The 17,658-nt window shown below is 45.0% G+C and overlaps 1 protein-coding gene across 2 annotated transcripts in view; it reads left to right on the forward strand.

The window, feature by feature from the left end:
* Positions 1-1,510: 1,510 nt before the first annotated feature.
* Positions 1,511-17,658, forward strand: part of ift57 (intraflagellar transport 57 homolog (Chlamydomonas)) — a 31,245-nt gene continuing 15,097 nt past the window's right edge. The window contains exons 1-6 of one of the 2 annotated variants that reach the window (XM_055656329.1): positions 1,511-1,791; positions 5,488-5,650; positions 11,314-11,432; positions 12,520-12,610; positions 13,563-13,634; positions 16,731-16,853. In XM_055656329.1, the coding sequence (XP_055512304.1) occupies positions 1,637-1,791; positions 5,488-5,650; positions 11,314-11,432; positions 12,520-12,610; positions 13,563-13,634; positions 16,731-16,853 (723 nt within the window). In that variant the 5' untranslated portion in view covers positions 1,511-1,636. Of the gene's footprint in view, positions 1,792-5,487; positions 5,651-11,313; positions 11,433-12,519; positions 12,611-13,559; positions 13,635-16,730; positions 16,854-17,658 lie in introns of both variants that reach the window. The other variant, XM_055656321.1, reaches the window with a different exon arrangement.

A 17,658-nucleotide genomic window follows, 5' to 3' on the forward strand; every position in this document is an offset into this window, starting at 1 on the left:
GCATTCGTATAGGGTGATTTCACCAAAGGTCAAATGAGCGTAGATCCCCCCTCACGTGACCGGAAATTTTAACTGGAGGACATCTCTCACTTTGGTACATGTAAGTGAATGGGGAAACACGCACTTTCCCACCGGTTAAAAACATGGAAAACGGCCGATTTTTTAGCTGAAATTTTCTGTGCTAGTCGGGGTGACCGTGAAGCACAGCGACCTAAATTTTCAGGCAAAAAAAAGATAGAAAGTGAGGTAATTACAAGAGGGAACTGAAGGTAGAAAGCGGCGGAAGTGAACAGCTGACATTTGCCGTGGTGATTTTAAGATCCAAAATATCGGGAATTATCGCGTTTGCTCGCTGAATTTCATCAAAAGTAAGGCATTATTAAGGGTAGGTATGTTACAAAACCTACCTGAATCGTGGCTGAGCATCTGCCCCACCCCTTGTGTGTGATTTTGGCGCTGTTTGGAGGGGGCCGGTTTAAAACGCGATTTTTACTAGGCTGTTCCAATCGCAGATGTTCAGCCTAGTAAATCATTAACGGAGAATCGCTGCAAGACCCGGTCGCAAAAGCTATTATTAGTTTTATAGGCCTCGAATAATAGATATAATAGTTTTAAAACCTCTCGTTCACTCCGCAACCTCTCGCAGCCCCAGGGTTTTATAAAGCAAACTATTAAAGGTATGTACCTTATTTTTACATTAAATGGGGCATATATATAACCCTATATATCAAGTTATCTATAACGAGTAGTTCATTTTGGGCTTTTTATATCTCACAGTATTTTTCTCGGCATTTGAGGGCACTAATCCAGCGCGATGTCAACGTTCTAAACCAGCGCGTTCCACATGAACCCACTAGAAAGCCGATTTAAATGGGCATTTATTTACAGCAATTGAACACTAAATTCCTTCCATTTGGCCTATAAATTAATGCAAATTAGATATAAAAATCATGTTATATTGTGAATTATTTGTGAATAATCTTTGGACACTTAGGCTATTTAAAAATGTTAATCTTTCCTTAAGAAATGGGCTTTTGACTATCCAAGATCACAGCTTTTTTGTAATGTCCATTGAAAATCAATAGGGAACAAGATGCTAATTTCCGAGTATGAAAATGGCCAAAACTTTTTTAATACTTGAGATATGAAAGTGAATTTGGTGTCAAATTAAACTTATTGTTATGCTTTATCTGATGGGATAAATTGCAGACTTGATTTTTAAAATCTCAAAATGTTGTAACATTGCTATTAAGGGGGGGATCTACGCTCATTTGACCTTTGGTGAAATCACCCTATTGTGGTTATTAATTTGTTGATTTTTAAAAAACTATATGCGCATATTATGTTTACAGGCCTGTTATGCTGCTGTAATTAAGTATTTCATTACACACTCTCGTCTCTGATTTACGCTTGATTCTCAGCAGCAATGCTGGCTCCTTGACAACGACGTTGCTCGCGGGAGCAAGCGTGTGTCGCCACTTCCTGTGCCGTGGGCTTTCCCCGGGCCGGGCCTGCTCTTGGGTTGCCGTGGCAACGCCAGCATTTCCAGGCCGTGGGGGCTGACGAGGCGCCGCCATCTCTGGAGACGGAGCCGCGGGGCCCGTTGAGCGACCGAGCGAGCGGCGGCCGCAGCCCGATGGCCGAGGACGGCCGGCGTGGCGATGAGGGGGAGCGGGGCCCCGGCGCCCTGTACCAGATGTTTGTTACGATGGAGGACCTCCTGGACAAACTGAAGCTGATGAACTACGAGGAAAGTCTGATCCGAAAGAACAACATGAAGCCCCTGTCCAGGTGTGTGGCTGTCCTGCCGCTAGACACGGGAGCGGGAATATTAGCGCACTGTACGCCCCAGACTCGCCTAGAATAATTTGCTACATCTTTCCTCGCCTCTTCTTAAGGCCCTCGTAGCACTCATCTTTGTTTTAATGTCCGTGTCTTAATGGTTGAGCTGTGATTGCTGCGGCCGAATAGTTTTGATGCATTGTTGATACATAGGATTCTGCATTAATGCCGACCCAATGGGTTACCAGCACTCCTGGGAAAGACGCTGGCGTATTACAGAGGAGCAAAGAGGGAGATGCCTTTGAGATCTTGGGATATTTTAAGTGTTTCAAAGCCAAATGGAGGCCTTGAAGTGATCACTTTTGGAATGTGGAAAAACATGAGTCTTTCTGTGCCCAGCAAGATCCCAACAAATGGTTTAGATGTTGTAAAGTACTTAGTTCTTTACTCCAAGTTTGGAGCAACGATGCGATGAGATCTGCAGCAAAGTGATCCCGACAAAAAGCATTAGAAGCAAAGGAATGGTCCTTAGATACATTTCAATTAACATTTTTCATCATTCTTGTGAATGATTGTAATCATCAGAATGCCAATTGACCATAGCCAGATTAGATGTGTTTCGTTTTTGTGGTCTGACTGAAGTGAACATTTTTTTGCACAAAGTTTGCATAAGATAGTCACAAAAAGCTGGAGTAACTCAGTGGGTCAGACAGCATCTCTGGAGAAAAGGAATAGGTGACATTTCGGGTCGTGACTCTCTTCATACAATGATACAATGATAGTCTGGTTTCAATAAGCGGTTACACCCCGCTCTCCCGTTACCTGGCTCCGGCTCGGCTCTGCCTGTCCCGCCGGGTCCAGTCTCCCCCCCCCCCCCCCCCCCCCGTCTCCCACTAGCATCTGCCCCCCTCTTTCTCGCTGTTTCACCCTGCTCTCCAGCTACCTGGCTCCAGCTCAGCTCTGCCTGTCCCGCAGGGTTGGCCGGCAGCCCTGGACTGGTGCTGCAAGTCCAGGGCTGCCACCGCCCCGCCAGCCCAGGGCCACCCCAGACACCTCCGGAGAGGGACAGGACACCCATGAGGGGATGGGACGGCCAAGCATGCAACTCAACAGCGCCCGCAACGCCGGAGAACCGTGCCCGACCCCGAACACAGACAAAGCGCGCCTGCACACACGCAGCACCACTGTTACCGATAATGTTTATAGCGGGTGACCTATGACCTGGGCATGCGCAGTCGGAATACCGAACTTGCTTATAAGCAAGTTCGGTATTCCGATTATCGCAAGGAATCATGGGATATGTCAAAAAAAGCGAACACAACTCTGTATAAATTGTGTATAAATTGTTAACTATTCTACCAATTAATTAAATTCTGTCAACTCAATAGCTTCCTTTCTTGTTCTGCTGTTCACATACTACTTACACAGTCCCAGTTCTAGTTCAGTTCATTAATCTGCAATTATGAGATATTAAAAAAGTTAAAGAATTTATTATTTTCATTTAATCCTTAATGTGCTTGCTACTGGAATAAGAAAATATTACTTGTGTTTGAAACATTTTCTTATCTTTATTCATAATTTACGTGTCAAAATATATTTATTCTGTGGCAGGCAGCATGTATCAGTGTGACGTGGGCTGATGTTTTACCTACAGGAGGTGTGAATGTGCCGTTAAGGTAAAGATTCATCTCTGAGGAAAACTGAGTACAAGGTTGAGCCCTGTGAAGGAGCTGCCAATCCAATATAAGCAGTGTTGCAGTGCTAATTTTTTAGGTGCCGGAGCTGTCAAACAGGTGTCATTTCAGGTTTTGGTTGTGGGGGGGGGCGGGGGGGTGGAAGACGGTCGAATAGTGTTGAATAGTGTTAAATCGTTATATCTTTATTTTCACTGAAAGAACAAGCCACCACCTTTGCAACAGTTTTCATACTGTGACAAGCGAGGCTATGGGAAATGTCAGCGATTGCATCTCATGCCTCTGACGCCGTGTCGGGAAACAATCTGCCAGATGCAGGCAATTCTTTACAGCTCCAATTTGGATGTCGTTCATTTGATTACACTGTGGTGTGTCCTTTAGGCAGCAAGACTATCCACTGTCAAAGCGATTGTGGTCACACTATTTATTCCACTCAAACTTCATTCCACCTGAAATATTATCGTTTGTCTACTGCAGTTGGAGCCAAACTCCTTGCTATCATCCCGCAAGCCTTGCGCTGGTGACATTGTAGGGTGCACCTCTTGTTCGCGTTTGTACAGCCAGCTTCGTTCGCTTTATCTTTATAGCGACTGACCTTTGACAAATCCCATGATTCCTTGCATTTTTCGGAATACCAAACTCGCTTATTGAAACCAGAGTCTGAAGAGAGTCACGACCAGAAACGTCACCTATTCCTTTTCTCCAGAGATGCTGTCTGACCCACTGAGTTACTCCAGCTTTTTGTTCTGTATGCCTGGTTCTTGGCTCTTCCGTCAATTGGAAACATTTCTCTCTTCCATTGACTGAACTGTTGTTTTATTATTCAGTGTTATCATGACTGAAACTCTCATTATCAACACCAGCAATGACTAAAAACTCAAGTGGACTAGCCAAAAAATACTGTAGTTACAAATCCAGGGATAGGCAATAAATGTTGAACTTGCTGGTAATACCCATACCTGAATAAACAAATTTACAAAAAATCATTTTACTGATTTGTAAGGATAAGGGGGAAATCTTTTAGGACTGAGATGATAAAAACATTTTTCACACAGAGAGTGGTGAATCTCTGGAATTCTCTGCCACAGAAAGTAGTTGAAGCCAGTTCATTGGCTATATTTAAGAGGGAGTTAGATGTGGCCCTTGTGGCTAAAGGGATCAGGGGGTATGGAGAGAAGGCAGGTACAGGATACTGAGTTGGATGATCAGCCATGATCATAATGAATGGCGGTGCAGGCTCGAAGGGCCGAATGGCCTACTCCTGCACATATTTTCTAGATTTTGTATGGAATCTTTATTTGAGTACAAAATGTAAAATGACTGCAATTAAATAGGGTTATGATAAGATCACATCTGGAATATTGTGTACTATTTAAGTCTCCCTGTCCAAGAAAAACATATAAAAGGTCTTCCTGGGTTACAAATGATGTGACTTACAAAAATATGTCTTTATGGAAATTCTTCCATATATATCTTAACATTTTCAAGCTAGTAGTAGTAATAATAAAATGTTTCCGTGTATTCATTAATGACTGGATACAGTATTTATTCAATTAATTTAATTTTTGGATGGGATTAATGTGAATATTTCATTGACATTTTAAAAAATGGTGTTTATGTAGCACAAAGAGATATGGGTAGCTATGGAAAATTAATGTTTCTGACAGGCTGTTAATGTTTCTGATTTAGGTATATCCATGGCTTTATAGAGATAGGATAGGAAGTGTAAAATTACCAATGGTCATATAGCAAGGTGCAGTGAACTTGAGAGGCAGATTGGCACTATCTTGTCCTGTTTTTTATGTTTTTATTTATACTCCGACTACCTCGTTTTTAGTATCAAGAGTACTAAATGTTCATTATTGTACATGCTTAATGGAAGCATTAGAGCATGCAGACACCTGGCCCATTTTAAATAGATATTGTATAATAGATTTATCAGCCAATAATTAGTGTGATGAATATATATTTTGTATCTAGGAATTATTTATAAAAATGTTTATTTGAACAGACACTACTTTGCTCTACCCACAAATCCTGGTGAACAATTCTACATGTTTACATCGTTAGCAGCTTGGCTGCTAAACCAGACAGGGCGCACATTTGAACAACCACAAGAATATGATGATCCAAATGTAACTATAACTAATATTCTGACAGAGCTTCGTGCATTGGTAAGCATTTAAAGTTAATTAACATAAAGCTGGTGGAGGGGAATTTAGTTGTACAGGTGCACAACCTTTTATCCGACAGCCTTGGGACCAGACACTTTTCGTAATTTGGAATTTGTCGGTCTTCGGAATGGAAATTTTTTAGCGTAGATTTTAATGGCTGGCTCAGTGGTAGAGTGCCCGGCTCATATCCGCAAGGTCGCGAGTTTGCGCCTTGATCCCGGCAGTTCCTCGGTCGCGAGTTTGAGTCTTCAGTGTAGTTTTTTTCTTGCAGAATAAATGTCTGTATGAAATGCAGTGTGTTGAATGAATTCCTGAATTTGTAAATGTGACCGCAGCATTGAATCACCTCCCGCACTCATGTCACCCTAGCGGGGCTTCATGCCCTAAGGCGGCCTAAGGCGACATTTTCACACTCTTATATCCGTGTGCAGCAGAGACGCCAAACGTGAGCTTTGGTGTGCAGACGACATCCTGGAAAAATGTCTGGTTTCTTCCAGGTAGGCGATATACCCTCCCGCGCAATATACCCTCCACTTCTCTTTTTAGTTCCCCTTTCTTCCAGGACCGATCCGAGGTTCCGCTGTCACCTCTGCGGGCCACCCTCGGTGAACGCTCACTCAACTTTGTCTTGGGATTCCTACTCTCCCGGTCAATGTACCCTCACCTTCTCTTTTATGAATGGGGATTTAGTTCCCCTTTCGTCGAGGACCGACCGGAGGTTCCGCTGTCACCTCTGCGGGCCGCCCTCGGTGAACGTCCTGTCTCCCTGTCCCTGGGATAGCAGGGGGCGATCAAACAGCACAATACCCTCCTCCCCCTCCCCCCCACCCCCAACTCCAGAGGAATCCGCTCCCCGATGGGCCGCTACGGCGACAAGTGGCAGTTCGCCCACAGCCCGAGAACAAGACGCACCTTGCGCACCAGTAGCAGCTGCCCCTCTGGAGTTGGAGCGGGGCTGGACTGGAGTTGCTGATCTGGGATCTCCGTGCTTGCAGTGGGCCTGGGGGTCGGTGTCCCGATGAGGGGGCACAGCTTGGGCTGTGGGCGAACTGCCACTTGTCGCCGTAGCGGCCCATCGGGGAACGGCTTCTGGTGGTCCCGATGTCTCCCGCTAGTTTGCAGTTTTCCTCTGGAGTTGGAACGGGGCTGGGCTGCTGCTGGCTGTGGGTCTCTGGGATCTCCGTGCTTGCAGTGGGCCTGGGGGCCGGTGTCCCGTTGGTCCTGACGTCTCCGGTGACTGGCATTGCCGACGTGAAGACAGTGCAAAGCCCCCACGCCGGTGCAATGGGCGGGGAGCTGGAGAGGGGAGGGAAGGGGTCACACACATGGCCGGGAAGCAGAGGGGTGTAGGTGGGGTGAAACTGAAGGGAGCGACAATCTGCAGCTCCCTGCCCGCTGAGATAAAAAAGTTCCCACGCAAGACTCACGATACACTTAGTGTATCGTGAGTCTACCGTGGGAATTTTTTTAACTCAGCGGGCAGACAGCAGCATATTGTCAATTATTAACCCTCCCGCGCAATATACCCTCACCTTCTCTTTTATGCATGGGGATTTAGTTCCCCTTTCTTCCAGGACCGACCTGAGGTTCCGCTGTCACCTCTGCGGGCCACCCTCGGTGAACGCTCACTCAACTTTGTCTTGGGATTCGTACTCTCCCGGTCAATGTACCCTCACCTTCTCTTTTATGAATGGGGATTTAGTTCCCCTTTCGTCGAGGACCGACCGGAGGTTCCGCTGTCACCTCTGTGGGCCACCCTCGGTGAACGTCCTGTTTCCCTGTCCCTGGGATAGCAGGGGGCGATCAAACAGCACAATACCCCCCCCTCCCCCTCCCCCCCACCCCCAACTCCAGAGGAATCCGCTCCCCGATGGGCCGCTACGGCGAAAAGTGGCAGTTCGCCCACAGCCCGAGCTGCGCGACCTCAAGAACAAGACGCACCTTGCGCACCATCAGTTTCTGCCCCTCTGGAGTTGGAGCGGGGCTGGGCTGGAGTTGCTGATCTGGGATCTCCGTGCTTGCAGTGGGCCTGGGGGTCGGTGTCCTGATGAGGGGGCACAGCTCGGGCTGTGGGCGAACTGCCACTTGTCGCCGTAGCGGCCCATCGGGGAACGGCTTCTAGTGGTCCCGATGTCTCCCGCTAGTTTGCAGTTTTCCTCTGGAGTTGGAACGGGGCTGGGCTGCTGCTGGCTGTGGGTCTCTGGGATCTCCGTGCTTGCAGTGGGCCTGGGGGTCGGTGTCCCGTTGGTCCTGACGTCTCCGGTGACTGGCATTGCCGACGTGAAGACAGTACAAAGCCCCCACGCCGGTGCAATGGGCGGGGAGCTGGAGAGGGGAGGGAAGGGGTCACACACATGGCCGGGAAGCAGAGGGGTGTAGGTGGGGTGAAACTGAAGGGAGCGACAATCTGCAGCTCCCTGCCCGCTGAGTTAAAAAAGTTCCCACGCAAGATTCACGATACACTGTGTATCGTGAGTCTACCGTGGGAACTTTTTTAACTCAGCGGGCAGACAGCAGCATATTGTCAATTATTAACCCTCCCGCGCAATATACCCTCACCTTCTCTTTTATGGATGGGGATTTAGTTCCCCTTTCTTCGAGGACCGACCGGAGGTTCCTCTGTCACCTCTGCGGGCCGCCCTCCGTGAACGTTTTCAAGGACCTTTTTTCAAGGACTGAAAAAATGTCGCTATTCGGAGGTTTTCGTTATTTGGATCTTCGGATAAAAGGTTGTGCACCTGTAATAGTAAATCTTAAATCTAATTTGCAAATAATTTTGTCAGACCTATAAATAAGAAATATTTGTTTTCCCTGGAGTGTTGAAGGCAGACTTGGAGGGATATGGATCATATACAGGAAGAGATTAGTTTAACTTTGCATTATGTTCAGCACAGACATGTGTTCCTGTACTGTACTGTTCTATGTTGTGCGTTAACATCTGCACATTTTCTAATGTCACCACATTCTGTGGTGTGGCAACATAACTGCACACGACACACCAAATGTGGCGGAACCAATGTTTTGTATATTGCAACGATGTTACAACTCTTATATTCAGTGCCTTGACTCATAAAGGGAAGCATGCCAAATGTCTTCTTCCCCTTACCACCTGTGTTGGTAATTTCCTGGAACTATGAATTTGCATCCCAAGGTCTCTCTATATCAACGCTCCAAAGGTTGTTTCTATTCCTGTGCATGTCCTGCCAGTATTTGACATCCCAAAATACATTACCTCATAGTAAACTTCACCAGCCATTGCTTCATCCAACTTTCCAGTGGATCAATGCCGCTCTGTTTTCTAAGACAATCTTCTTCACTATCAATGACTCCAGCAATTTTCATATCATCATAAACTTACCATCATATCATCATAAACCATGTCCAGTCACAATTACCCCATACCATTCTTTCACCCTTCCCTCTGCCATCTCCTTCCATACTACCTATATCCCTCCCTCTGGCTTTACATTCACCAGTCTTTTCTTATCTGACATTCTTTTGACTCCTTTAGTCCCCTTTAGTGTCCATTTCATCTCTAGCTTTTGTCCTCCCATCTGCCAATCCACTCCCCCACCTCAACCACCTATCACTCTCCAGGTTCTGTCCCGCTTCCACCTCTTTCTCCGCTTTCTCTGCCCTAGTACCATTAATCTGAAGAAGGGTCCCGACCAGAATCATCACTTAATCATGGCTTCCAGAGATGCTGCCTGACCCGCTGAGTTACTCCAGCACTTTGTGTTTTATGAAAGATTCCAGCATCTGCAGTCCCTTGTATACCACTGGGTACAATCTTCCAGTCCACTACTAACTTCAACCTTCTATTATCACACCAATGTTGGATCCAATTTGCCAACATGCTTTGGATGCCATTTGGTTTAACCTTCTGGGCTGGTCTATTATGTGGAATCTTGTCAAAAGCTTTGTTAAAGTCCAAGTGTGCCATGTTTACTGCCCTACCTTTGCCAATCTTCTTAGTTATGTTCTCAAATAACCATTTATGAGATAGCATTTGCCCTGCACAAAACCATACTCACTCCCCTAAACAACTTCCTTTCCAAGTGAACATAAATCCTGTCCAATTTGCAATTTCCTTACTACTGATGTAAGGCATCTAGAATGTAGTTTCCTGGCTTATCCCTACTGCCCCTTTTGAATAAGGGAATAAGATTAGCTATCGTTCAGTCTTCCACAATCTTACTTAAAGATGCAAAAATCTCCATCAAACCGTCTCATAGCTAATTTTTACCTTGTCTAACCCAAGATTACATAGGTCAGTTTTGGTGCCGCTGTTATAATACTGAGTCATGTTGCACTTTAATGGATTATACCTGGAACTTTCTATGGCACATCTTTGCTGCTTTATTTTATTTTTACGTACATTTAGTTGAAACGATTTCCACTTTGATAACACTAGAAAGTATGGAAATACAGGTGCACAACCTTTGATCCGGTGTTCCGGAAACCGAAAAACTCCGAAAACCGGCCATTTTCCCCCAGGATGTTGTCTGCACACCAAAGCTCGCGTTTGGCGCCAAACTTGACACGAAACTACCCACGGTCACCCAGTCTGTACCCACTATAGCTGTACTCCCCGGAGCGGGGGAGCCTCTTAAACATCTGTAAATCATTGCTTAAATGTTAGTCAGTTTGTTTGGAGGGCTTTTATGTGAAGGGGGGGGGGGGGGTGAAGGGGTAAACTTTAATTCTTAGTCCCCTACCTGGTCGGAGAGGCGGGGAGCGGTCAATGCCTTACCGGGTCGCCGTGCAGTAAGCTCCGCAGCGCTGTGGCCGCCAACTCCCAGCTGGGGCTGCGGGCGTCCGGCCGCGGGCGGCGCCGGTTGTAGCTCCAACCCCAGCAACTCTACCCCTGGCTGCGAGGCGCTCCAAATCCACCGCCGCCCGCGGCCGGACGCCCGCAGCCCCAGCTCCGCGAATGTTGGGTGTCGGCGGCGTCTCAGCGCTGGGATACCAGCGGGGAGCGGGCAATGCCTTACCGGGTCGCCGTGCGGTAAGCTCCAGAGCTCTGTGGCCGCCGACTCTCTACATTCGCGGAGCTGGGACTGCGGGCGGCGCTGGATTTGGAGCGCCGCGCAGCCAGTGGTAGAGTTTCCGGGGTCGGAGTACAACTGGCGCCGCCCGCGGCCGGACGGAGCCCTCAGCTCCGCGATGTTGGGAGTCGCCGACCAGGTAGGGGACTAAGAATTAAAGTTTCCCCCTTCACACCCCACCACCACCCCATAAAATCCCTCCAAACTAACTGACTAACATTTATGCAATGATTTACAATGATTCCCCGGTCTCCGGGGAGGAGGCAGCCGCTCCAGACTTTTCAAGCCGCCCGCGCCCTACCTTCCTAATCTACGCTAAAAATCTTCCATTCGGAAATCCGAAAATGTCCGAAATCCGACAAGTGTCTGGTCCCAAGGCTTTCGGATAAAAGGTTGTGCACCTGTAATAGATTTTTAAATTTTAGCATATATTTTCATTGAAAATGTATTAGTGTTAAACTGATTCATCATTAAATAGACAGAATTGCCTTATTAACATTTTTGTGATTAAACATCCAAAAATATTATTTCCATTAAGTTGTAATTCTCAGTTAATTAATTTTATTATTGTGTTTGTAGAACAATAATGTGGTTATTTTCTATCCTTTGTTTTAGGGAGCCTCTGTGGATTTCCCTCCCAACAAACTAAAGCAAGGTTATGGGGAGCAGGTGTGTTATGTCCTGGATCGTTTGGCTGAAGAAGCCCTAAAATTTACTGGTTTTAATTGGAAAAGGTAAGAATCTGTGACAGGGATGTGAGGTGTGTTATAAACTTCATGTTGAACAACATAATCCTCAGTGCTAGTTCTACTGTTAAAGTAGATCTATTTTTTTTTATAATGCTTGTTCAATGCTATTGTTCAATTACTTGTTGTTCAATTGTTCAATTACTTAAAAACATATAATTATTTATTCTTGGGTGGGGGGAAGTAAGACAATGCCAGGTTGAATGGTAAATTATGTGAATGCTTTTGCCAATGGAAACATGATCATTTGAAATTGGAGCAATTAAACATGGAAGGTAATAAAACAGATACTGATGATAGTTTTTCAAAGGCCTGTCTCACTTGGCGACTTTTTCGGCGACTGCCGACGTCATTGACTGACGTATCAGGGTCGCCAAAAGATTTTGAACATTTTAAAATCCAGCGCACAACAAAAAAAATGTTACGACAGCTGAGGAAACACCGCGCATCAATACGTCATCACGCCGCATCACGTCACGCATTTTTCGGTGACCTGATATGTCAGTCAATGATGTCGGCAGTCACCGGAAAAATCGCCGTGGTACAGGCCCTTAATGAATTTTGCAGTTCTAGAAAGGAATGGTACCTTGGGTTAAAGTACCACCCCCCTCCTCCCCTTAATAAGTCGAATCAATTTTGTAAAACTATTTTGTTTTGATAGATTATTTTACTTATAAGATAAGAATATATAACATCTATAAATATTGACAACAAATCAGGGGCATTAGTTAACTTCCGTATCCTTTTTATTGTTTAGTCTGCATGGAGTACAATTCCAAGTTGGGAGCATGGTCGGGAACCTCCAGGCCAACATTCTGAAAAGTGTAAAGATCTTTCAGAATTCGGGGATCTGATCAGATCGTACATGCCAATACACAGTTTCTGTAGAATTTGCAAGTAATCTCTTGAATCAGAAAAGTTCCCATTATTTAGATAATCTTGGTAAAAATTACGTTGGTAAAATACTTCATTATAGGAATTACATTGTGTAAAAATTGGGATTGTATTAATATTTTCATGATTGAATGCAAAATTTGAATGAGACTTGGTTTAAACTGAATTGTATCAATTTTAGGCCTGTGTATCCAGCAGAAGAGATGGAAGAAGAAGCATTAATAGAGGATGATGCCGAATTAACATTGAACAAATTGCATGATGAATTGATTGTATGTTCGACCTACTGAAATGTACTTATACCGATTTTAAGCAAAAGTAATTTAGAGTCAATGTGCCTTTTCCAATCCAAAAGGTTGACGCAACGCAATAATATTTATTTTTATTAGCTTCACCCAATATAGTTTTTAGTTAGCTAAAAATTCTTATTGATAACTGCAGTGAAAATGACTTTTGTTATGAATAAAGATGAGAAATATTGTTTTTTTTTTACTCTGTTTGGATGGGGAATTTTGATTTGTTGGCTAAATACACATATTTCTAATAACCTTTGTAGGGATTAGACTAAACACAATTAATTTTCTTGCTGTTCTGATCAAAATAAGACGAGTTAATCTTTTATTTTATTTTAATTTTTGCTGTCCTTAAAATAATATGGCAAATTGTCAGTTTAGCAATTGGAGAATTGTTTTCCCAAATAGTTGAACACTATTTATATCCTATTTTTGTAGGATCCTGTCTTATTAATCAAATAGAGTGGTCAGAAGGCAGCAGTAATAAATATTGAGGACACTGTTGTGAATGATATGCATGAACCTTTTCTTTCTAAAAGCTAAGGAACCTGACGTTTTATAGGTGTATCTGTACATGAGTTTCAATAATTCACAAAAGTGCTGACAAATAAAGTGTTTACAAATCGATGAGTGACCAATAGGAAATATTGAGATAACTACAAAAACCTATTCATTTCAGAATTAAATCTGCTTTTATTACATTGGGATTGTTGTTTAAAACTACTTTTTTTTAAATTAGATTTTGTATTAGATTTTTTATGATCTACATTTGCCAGTATCACTTTTGATTAAAGTATCGGAAGTAGTGAACATAAGGGAATTCCAGGGAAGTACATAAGGAAAATGCAGTTAGCGCTCTGATAATTTTCTTCAGAATGATGAAGAATTTTTTCATTGATTTAACTATTTTTCTGATATCTTTCTTGAGGAGGAGACAGAAGATTACGAAGAAGGGGAGCCTTTCCTGGATCTGGAGGTTTTGAAAGCTCAAGGACAAAATACAGTAAATTTTCATCATTCTTTAAATGTTTGTGTTTTGAAAGTAAAGTTGAATTGTATTGCATTGAATAAATTTTATTAGCAAAATATGTATACCTGCAAGGAATTTGCCTTGGTGCTTTGCTCGCAAGTAACATCATGATACGCAGTAGACAATTACAAATAAAACATTATAATTTAAACATGTGAAGAATGAAATAAAATACCAGAGGAAAAGGAGGCTACAGACTTTTGGTTGTTGAGTAGAGCTACTGCTTGTGGAAAAAAGCTGTTTTTATGTCTGGCTGTGGCGCGTTTGACAGTCCAGTGTCGCCTTCCAGAGGGAAGTGCTTCATAGAGTTTGTGGCCAGGGTGAGAGGGGTCAGAGACGATCTTACCCGCTCTCTTCCTGGCCCTTGCAGTGTACAGTTCGTCAATGGGTGGTGGGGGGGAAGGTTGCAGCCAACAACCTTTTCGGCTGATCGAAAGATGCTTGGTGGCCGAGCACAAACCGGACCATGATGGAGAAGGTGAGGACAGACTCTATGATGGCAGTATAAAACTGGACCATCATTGCCTGTGGCAGATTGTGTTTTCTCAGCTGCCGCAGGAAGTTGATCCTCTGGTGGGCCTTTTTGACTGTGGAGTCGATGGAGGCCTCCCATTTAAGGTCCCTGGAGATGATGGTTCCAAGGAACTTAAATGACTCCACAGATGGGACTGTGCTGGTGTTGATGGTGAGTGGGGGGAGGGCAGGTGGAGCTCTCCTAAAGTCTACAATCAATTCTACCGTCTTAGGAACATTGAGCTCCAGGTTGTTGCGATCGCACCAACACGCCAGCTGTGTTACTTCTTGTCTGTAGGCAGATTGCTCCCTGTCTTGGATCAGTCCAATCACGGTTGTGTCGTCCGCAAACTTGAGAAGCTTGACAGAGGAGACTGTGGAGGTGCAGTCATTGGTGTAGAGAGAGTAAAGGAGAGGGGAGAGTACACAGCCTTGCGGTGCTCCTATGCTGATGGTCTGCTGGTCCGAGATGTGCTTTCCCAGTGCTGTAGACTGGTGCCAGTTGTTTGGCACAGAGCTTGAGGGTAGAGGGGGAAACACTGTCTGGTCCTGGAGATTCCCGGCTCTTCTGTCTCCTGAATAGCTTTTCCACCTCCTCAATTGCTATTGTTAGTGATGGGGAAGTGGCCAGACTGATGTTGGGCAGCAAGGGGGGGGGGGGGGGGGGGGGGGGGGGGGGGGGGGGGGGGGGGGGGTCTTTGCAGACTGGATTCAGGCTGTAAGTGGGTGTGAAGTGGTGGTTGGGGAGGAGTGGGTGGGGGAAGGGTCCAGGGAGGGCAGGGGGGAGTCAGGGGTTAGGTTTCTGTGACGAAGAGATAGGGGGGGGGGTTCAGGGAGGGGTCAGGGAGGGGGTCCACCGGGGGGGGGTTCTGTCTATCGAACCTGTAGTAGAACTCGTTCAGGTCGTTGGTCAGCTGATGATTGTCCAAGGAGTGGGGGGTTTTCCTCTCGTAGCTGGTGATTTGTTGCTAGCCCTTCCGCACTGAAGTACCTCACTTTGGTGAAAATATGATTGAGATTAGTTTATTATAGTCACGCATCAAGATAAAGTGAAAAACCTTGTATTGCATACTATCCAGGTAGATCATACTATACATGAGTACACAGGTGGTACAAAAGAAAAAATAAACAGAGTGCAGAATAGAGTGCTACAGTTACAGAGAAAGTACAGATAAAGAAAATGTACAAGGGCTGCAAAGAGGCAGATTAAAGGATTGGGGATACATCTTTAGTATATGAGGTCCATTCAAGAGTCTGATAACTGTGCAGTAGAAGCTGCTATCAGACACTTGAGCAGACTTCTCGTATTCCAAAAATGTATTGCCGATTCCTGAAAATTATATTTTATGTTCTTTATTTTCAATGTGTCTTCTAGTTGAGACTGTATATCCCATTATGACTTCATCAACCAGGTGAAAGTACACTGCTATGGACTGTATTATAAAATCCAGCATGATAATCCTGGCATCCCAAACACACGTCTACCAATAAACAGCATAGTACGTCATCAGGTGCACCGCGTGCGGCAGCCTCGCCAGCAGCTGTTTGGCCTTTCATCCTTTTTATTATTTTTAGTCTGTCAAAAAGTTTGTTTTTGGAGTTTTTTTTGTATTTTTTATGTGGGGGGGGGAGGGGGAAAACCGTCTTCTCAGTCTTTTCTCCTAGTCGCATCTTCGCCCCCCCCCCCACCATCTGGATTGGCGCGGCCTTTTCTGCTGGAGACAGGCCAGAGCTTCAGCAGCAGCGCATCACTGAATTACCATCGCGGAGCGGGCGATGCCTTACCGGGGATCGCCGTGTGGAGCTCCGGAGTGTTGGGCCTGTTTAACACTGTGGAGTTGTGGTCTGCGGAGCTTCCAGACGTGGGCGGCGCTGACTTTAACATCGCGGAGCCTGGGACATCTTGTCGGGGGTCACCAGCATTGGATCTCCACCCAGCTCGGCCTGTGGACTTCGGAAGCTGCAGTCTCCGGTAGGAAGTGGCTGATTCAGAAACTCCAAGCCGCTGAGAATGTTCTCCGTTCCGACGCTGGAGCTCCGATCATCCCGGCGAGAGGGCCTGATGGCCCCGTCCACGGGTGAACAAAGAGGAAGATGACTGAACTTTATTGCCTCCTCTCACAGTGGGAAATGTTGATTCTGCTGTGTGGGGATGTTCATGTTAAATTCTATCGTGTATTGTGTTCTTTTTATTCGTATGGCTGTATGGTCATTCAAATCTCACCGTACCAACTGGTGCACGTGATAATAAATGTCTCTTGAACTCTTGAGGTTCATATGAATTATGTTGTGCGTATCATTAAAATCATTGACTGCATCTCATTAACATAATAAAACGGGCTTTTTGACCTTGATAACCATGTAATGAATTACCACTGTATAGTGTTGGCTGGAGGAATACTATTGCGTTGCCAGTTATTGTGGGGTACTCCCAGACTTAGCATTAACAATTACATTAAGGAGGAAAAATACTATGTCCTAATGTCATGACAATAGGAAAAAAATACTTTGACCAAAAAACTCTTGCATTTAACAAAGTATACATTTAATATTTAGGAGGGATTAGAGTGTTCCAAACCAGAAGAGATCTTGGAGTCAACAACAGATGCTGCAGAGTGGAATCTGGAGGTGGAACGAGTTCTTCCACAACTTAAGGTTACCATTAGGACTGACAACAAGGTATGTTACTTTCAAATTTGACACAATATCCACCTTCTAAACCCATAATATTAGTTTTCAGCACTCTGTTTCACAGTGGTCCATCCTTTTGAAAGCTTATTCCTTCAGCTTCCATGGTATTGTTTAAAGTGACCATAAAAGAGATTCATCCGAATATTATCTGGAACATAGGCTTGAGTTATAGAGAGGATGGATAGGGTGGGAGCTTTTGCTTTGGCAAGCAAGAGACTGAGGGGGTGACCTTATTGAGGTGTACAAGATCACGAGGGGCATGGATCAAGTGAATACTCATTGTCTTTTTCCCAGTATAGAAGATTCTAAAATTAGAGGCCATAGGCTTAACGTAAGATGTGAGAGATTAAAGAGAGACTTCGGGGCAACCTTTTCACGCAACCTTTTGACTTTCAAAAACATCTGAACAGATATATGGAGAGGAAGAGTTTAGAGGGCTATGGGCCAAATGCAGGCAAATGGGACAAGCCCAGAATGCTAGTTTGCATTGGTTGGCAAGGACACGTTGGGCAGAATGGGCTGTTTCCATGCTCATAGGACAGGTAGGACAGGACAGATTTGGTGGGATATGGATCAAGCGCAGGCAGGTGGGACTAGCTAGGACACGTTGGCTGGCGTGGGCAAGTTGGGTCGAAGGGCCTGCTTCCACACCGTATCACTCTATAACTCATTGATCCTTCTCTCACATCTTCAGAGTCAAGTGCTGTGACTAATCTCTTATTTTACTCTTAGATCTTTCCTCTGTAAGGCTTTCAGCTCACATCATCAGCAATACCCCAGTACCTTCCAAACA

The sequence above is a fragment of the Leucoraja erinacea genome, chromosome 2 (assembly GCF_028641065.1).
Source record: "Leucoraja erinacea ecotype New England chromosome 2, Leri_hhj_1, whole genome shotgun sequence".
Lineage (NCBI taxonomy): Eukaryota > Metazoa > Chordata > Chondrichthyes > Rajiformes > Rajidae > Leucoraja > Leucoraja erinaceus.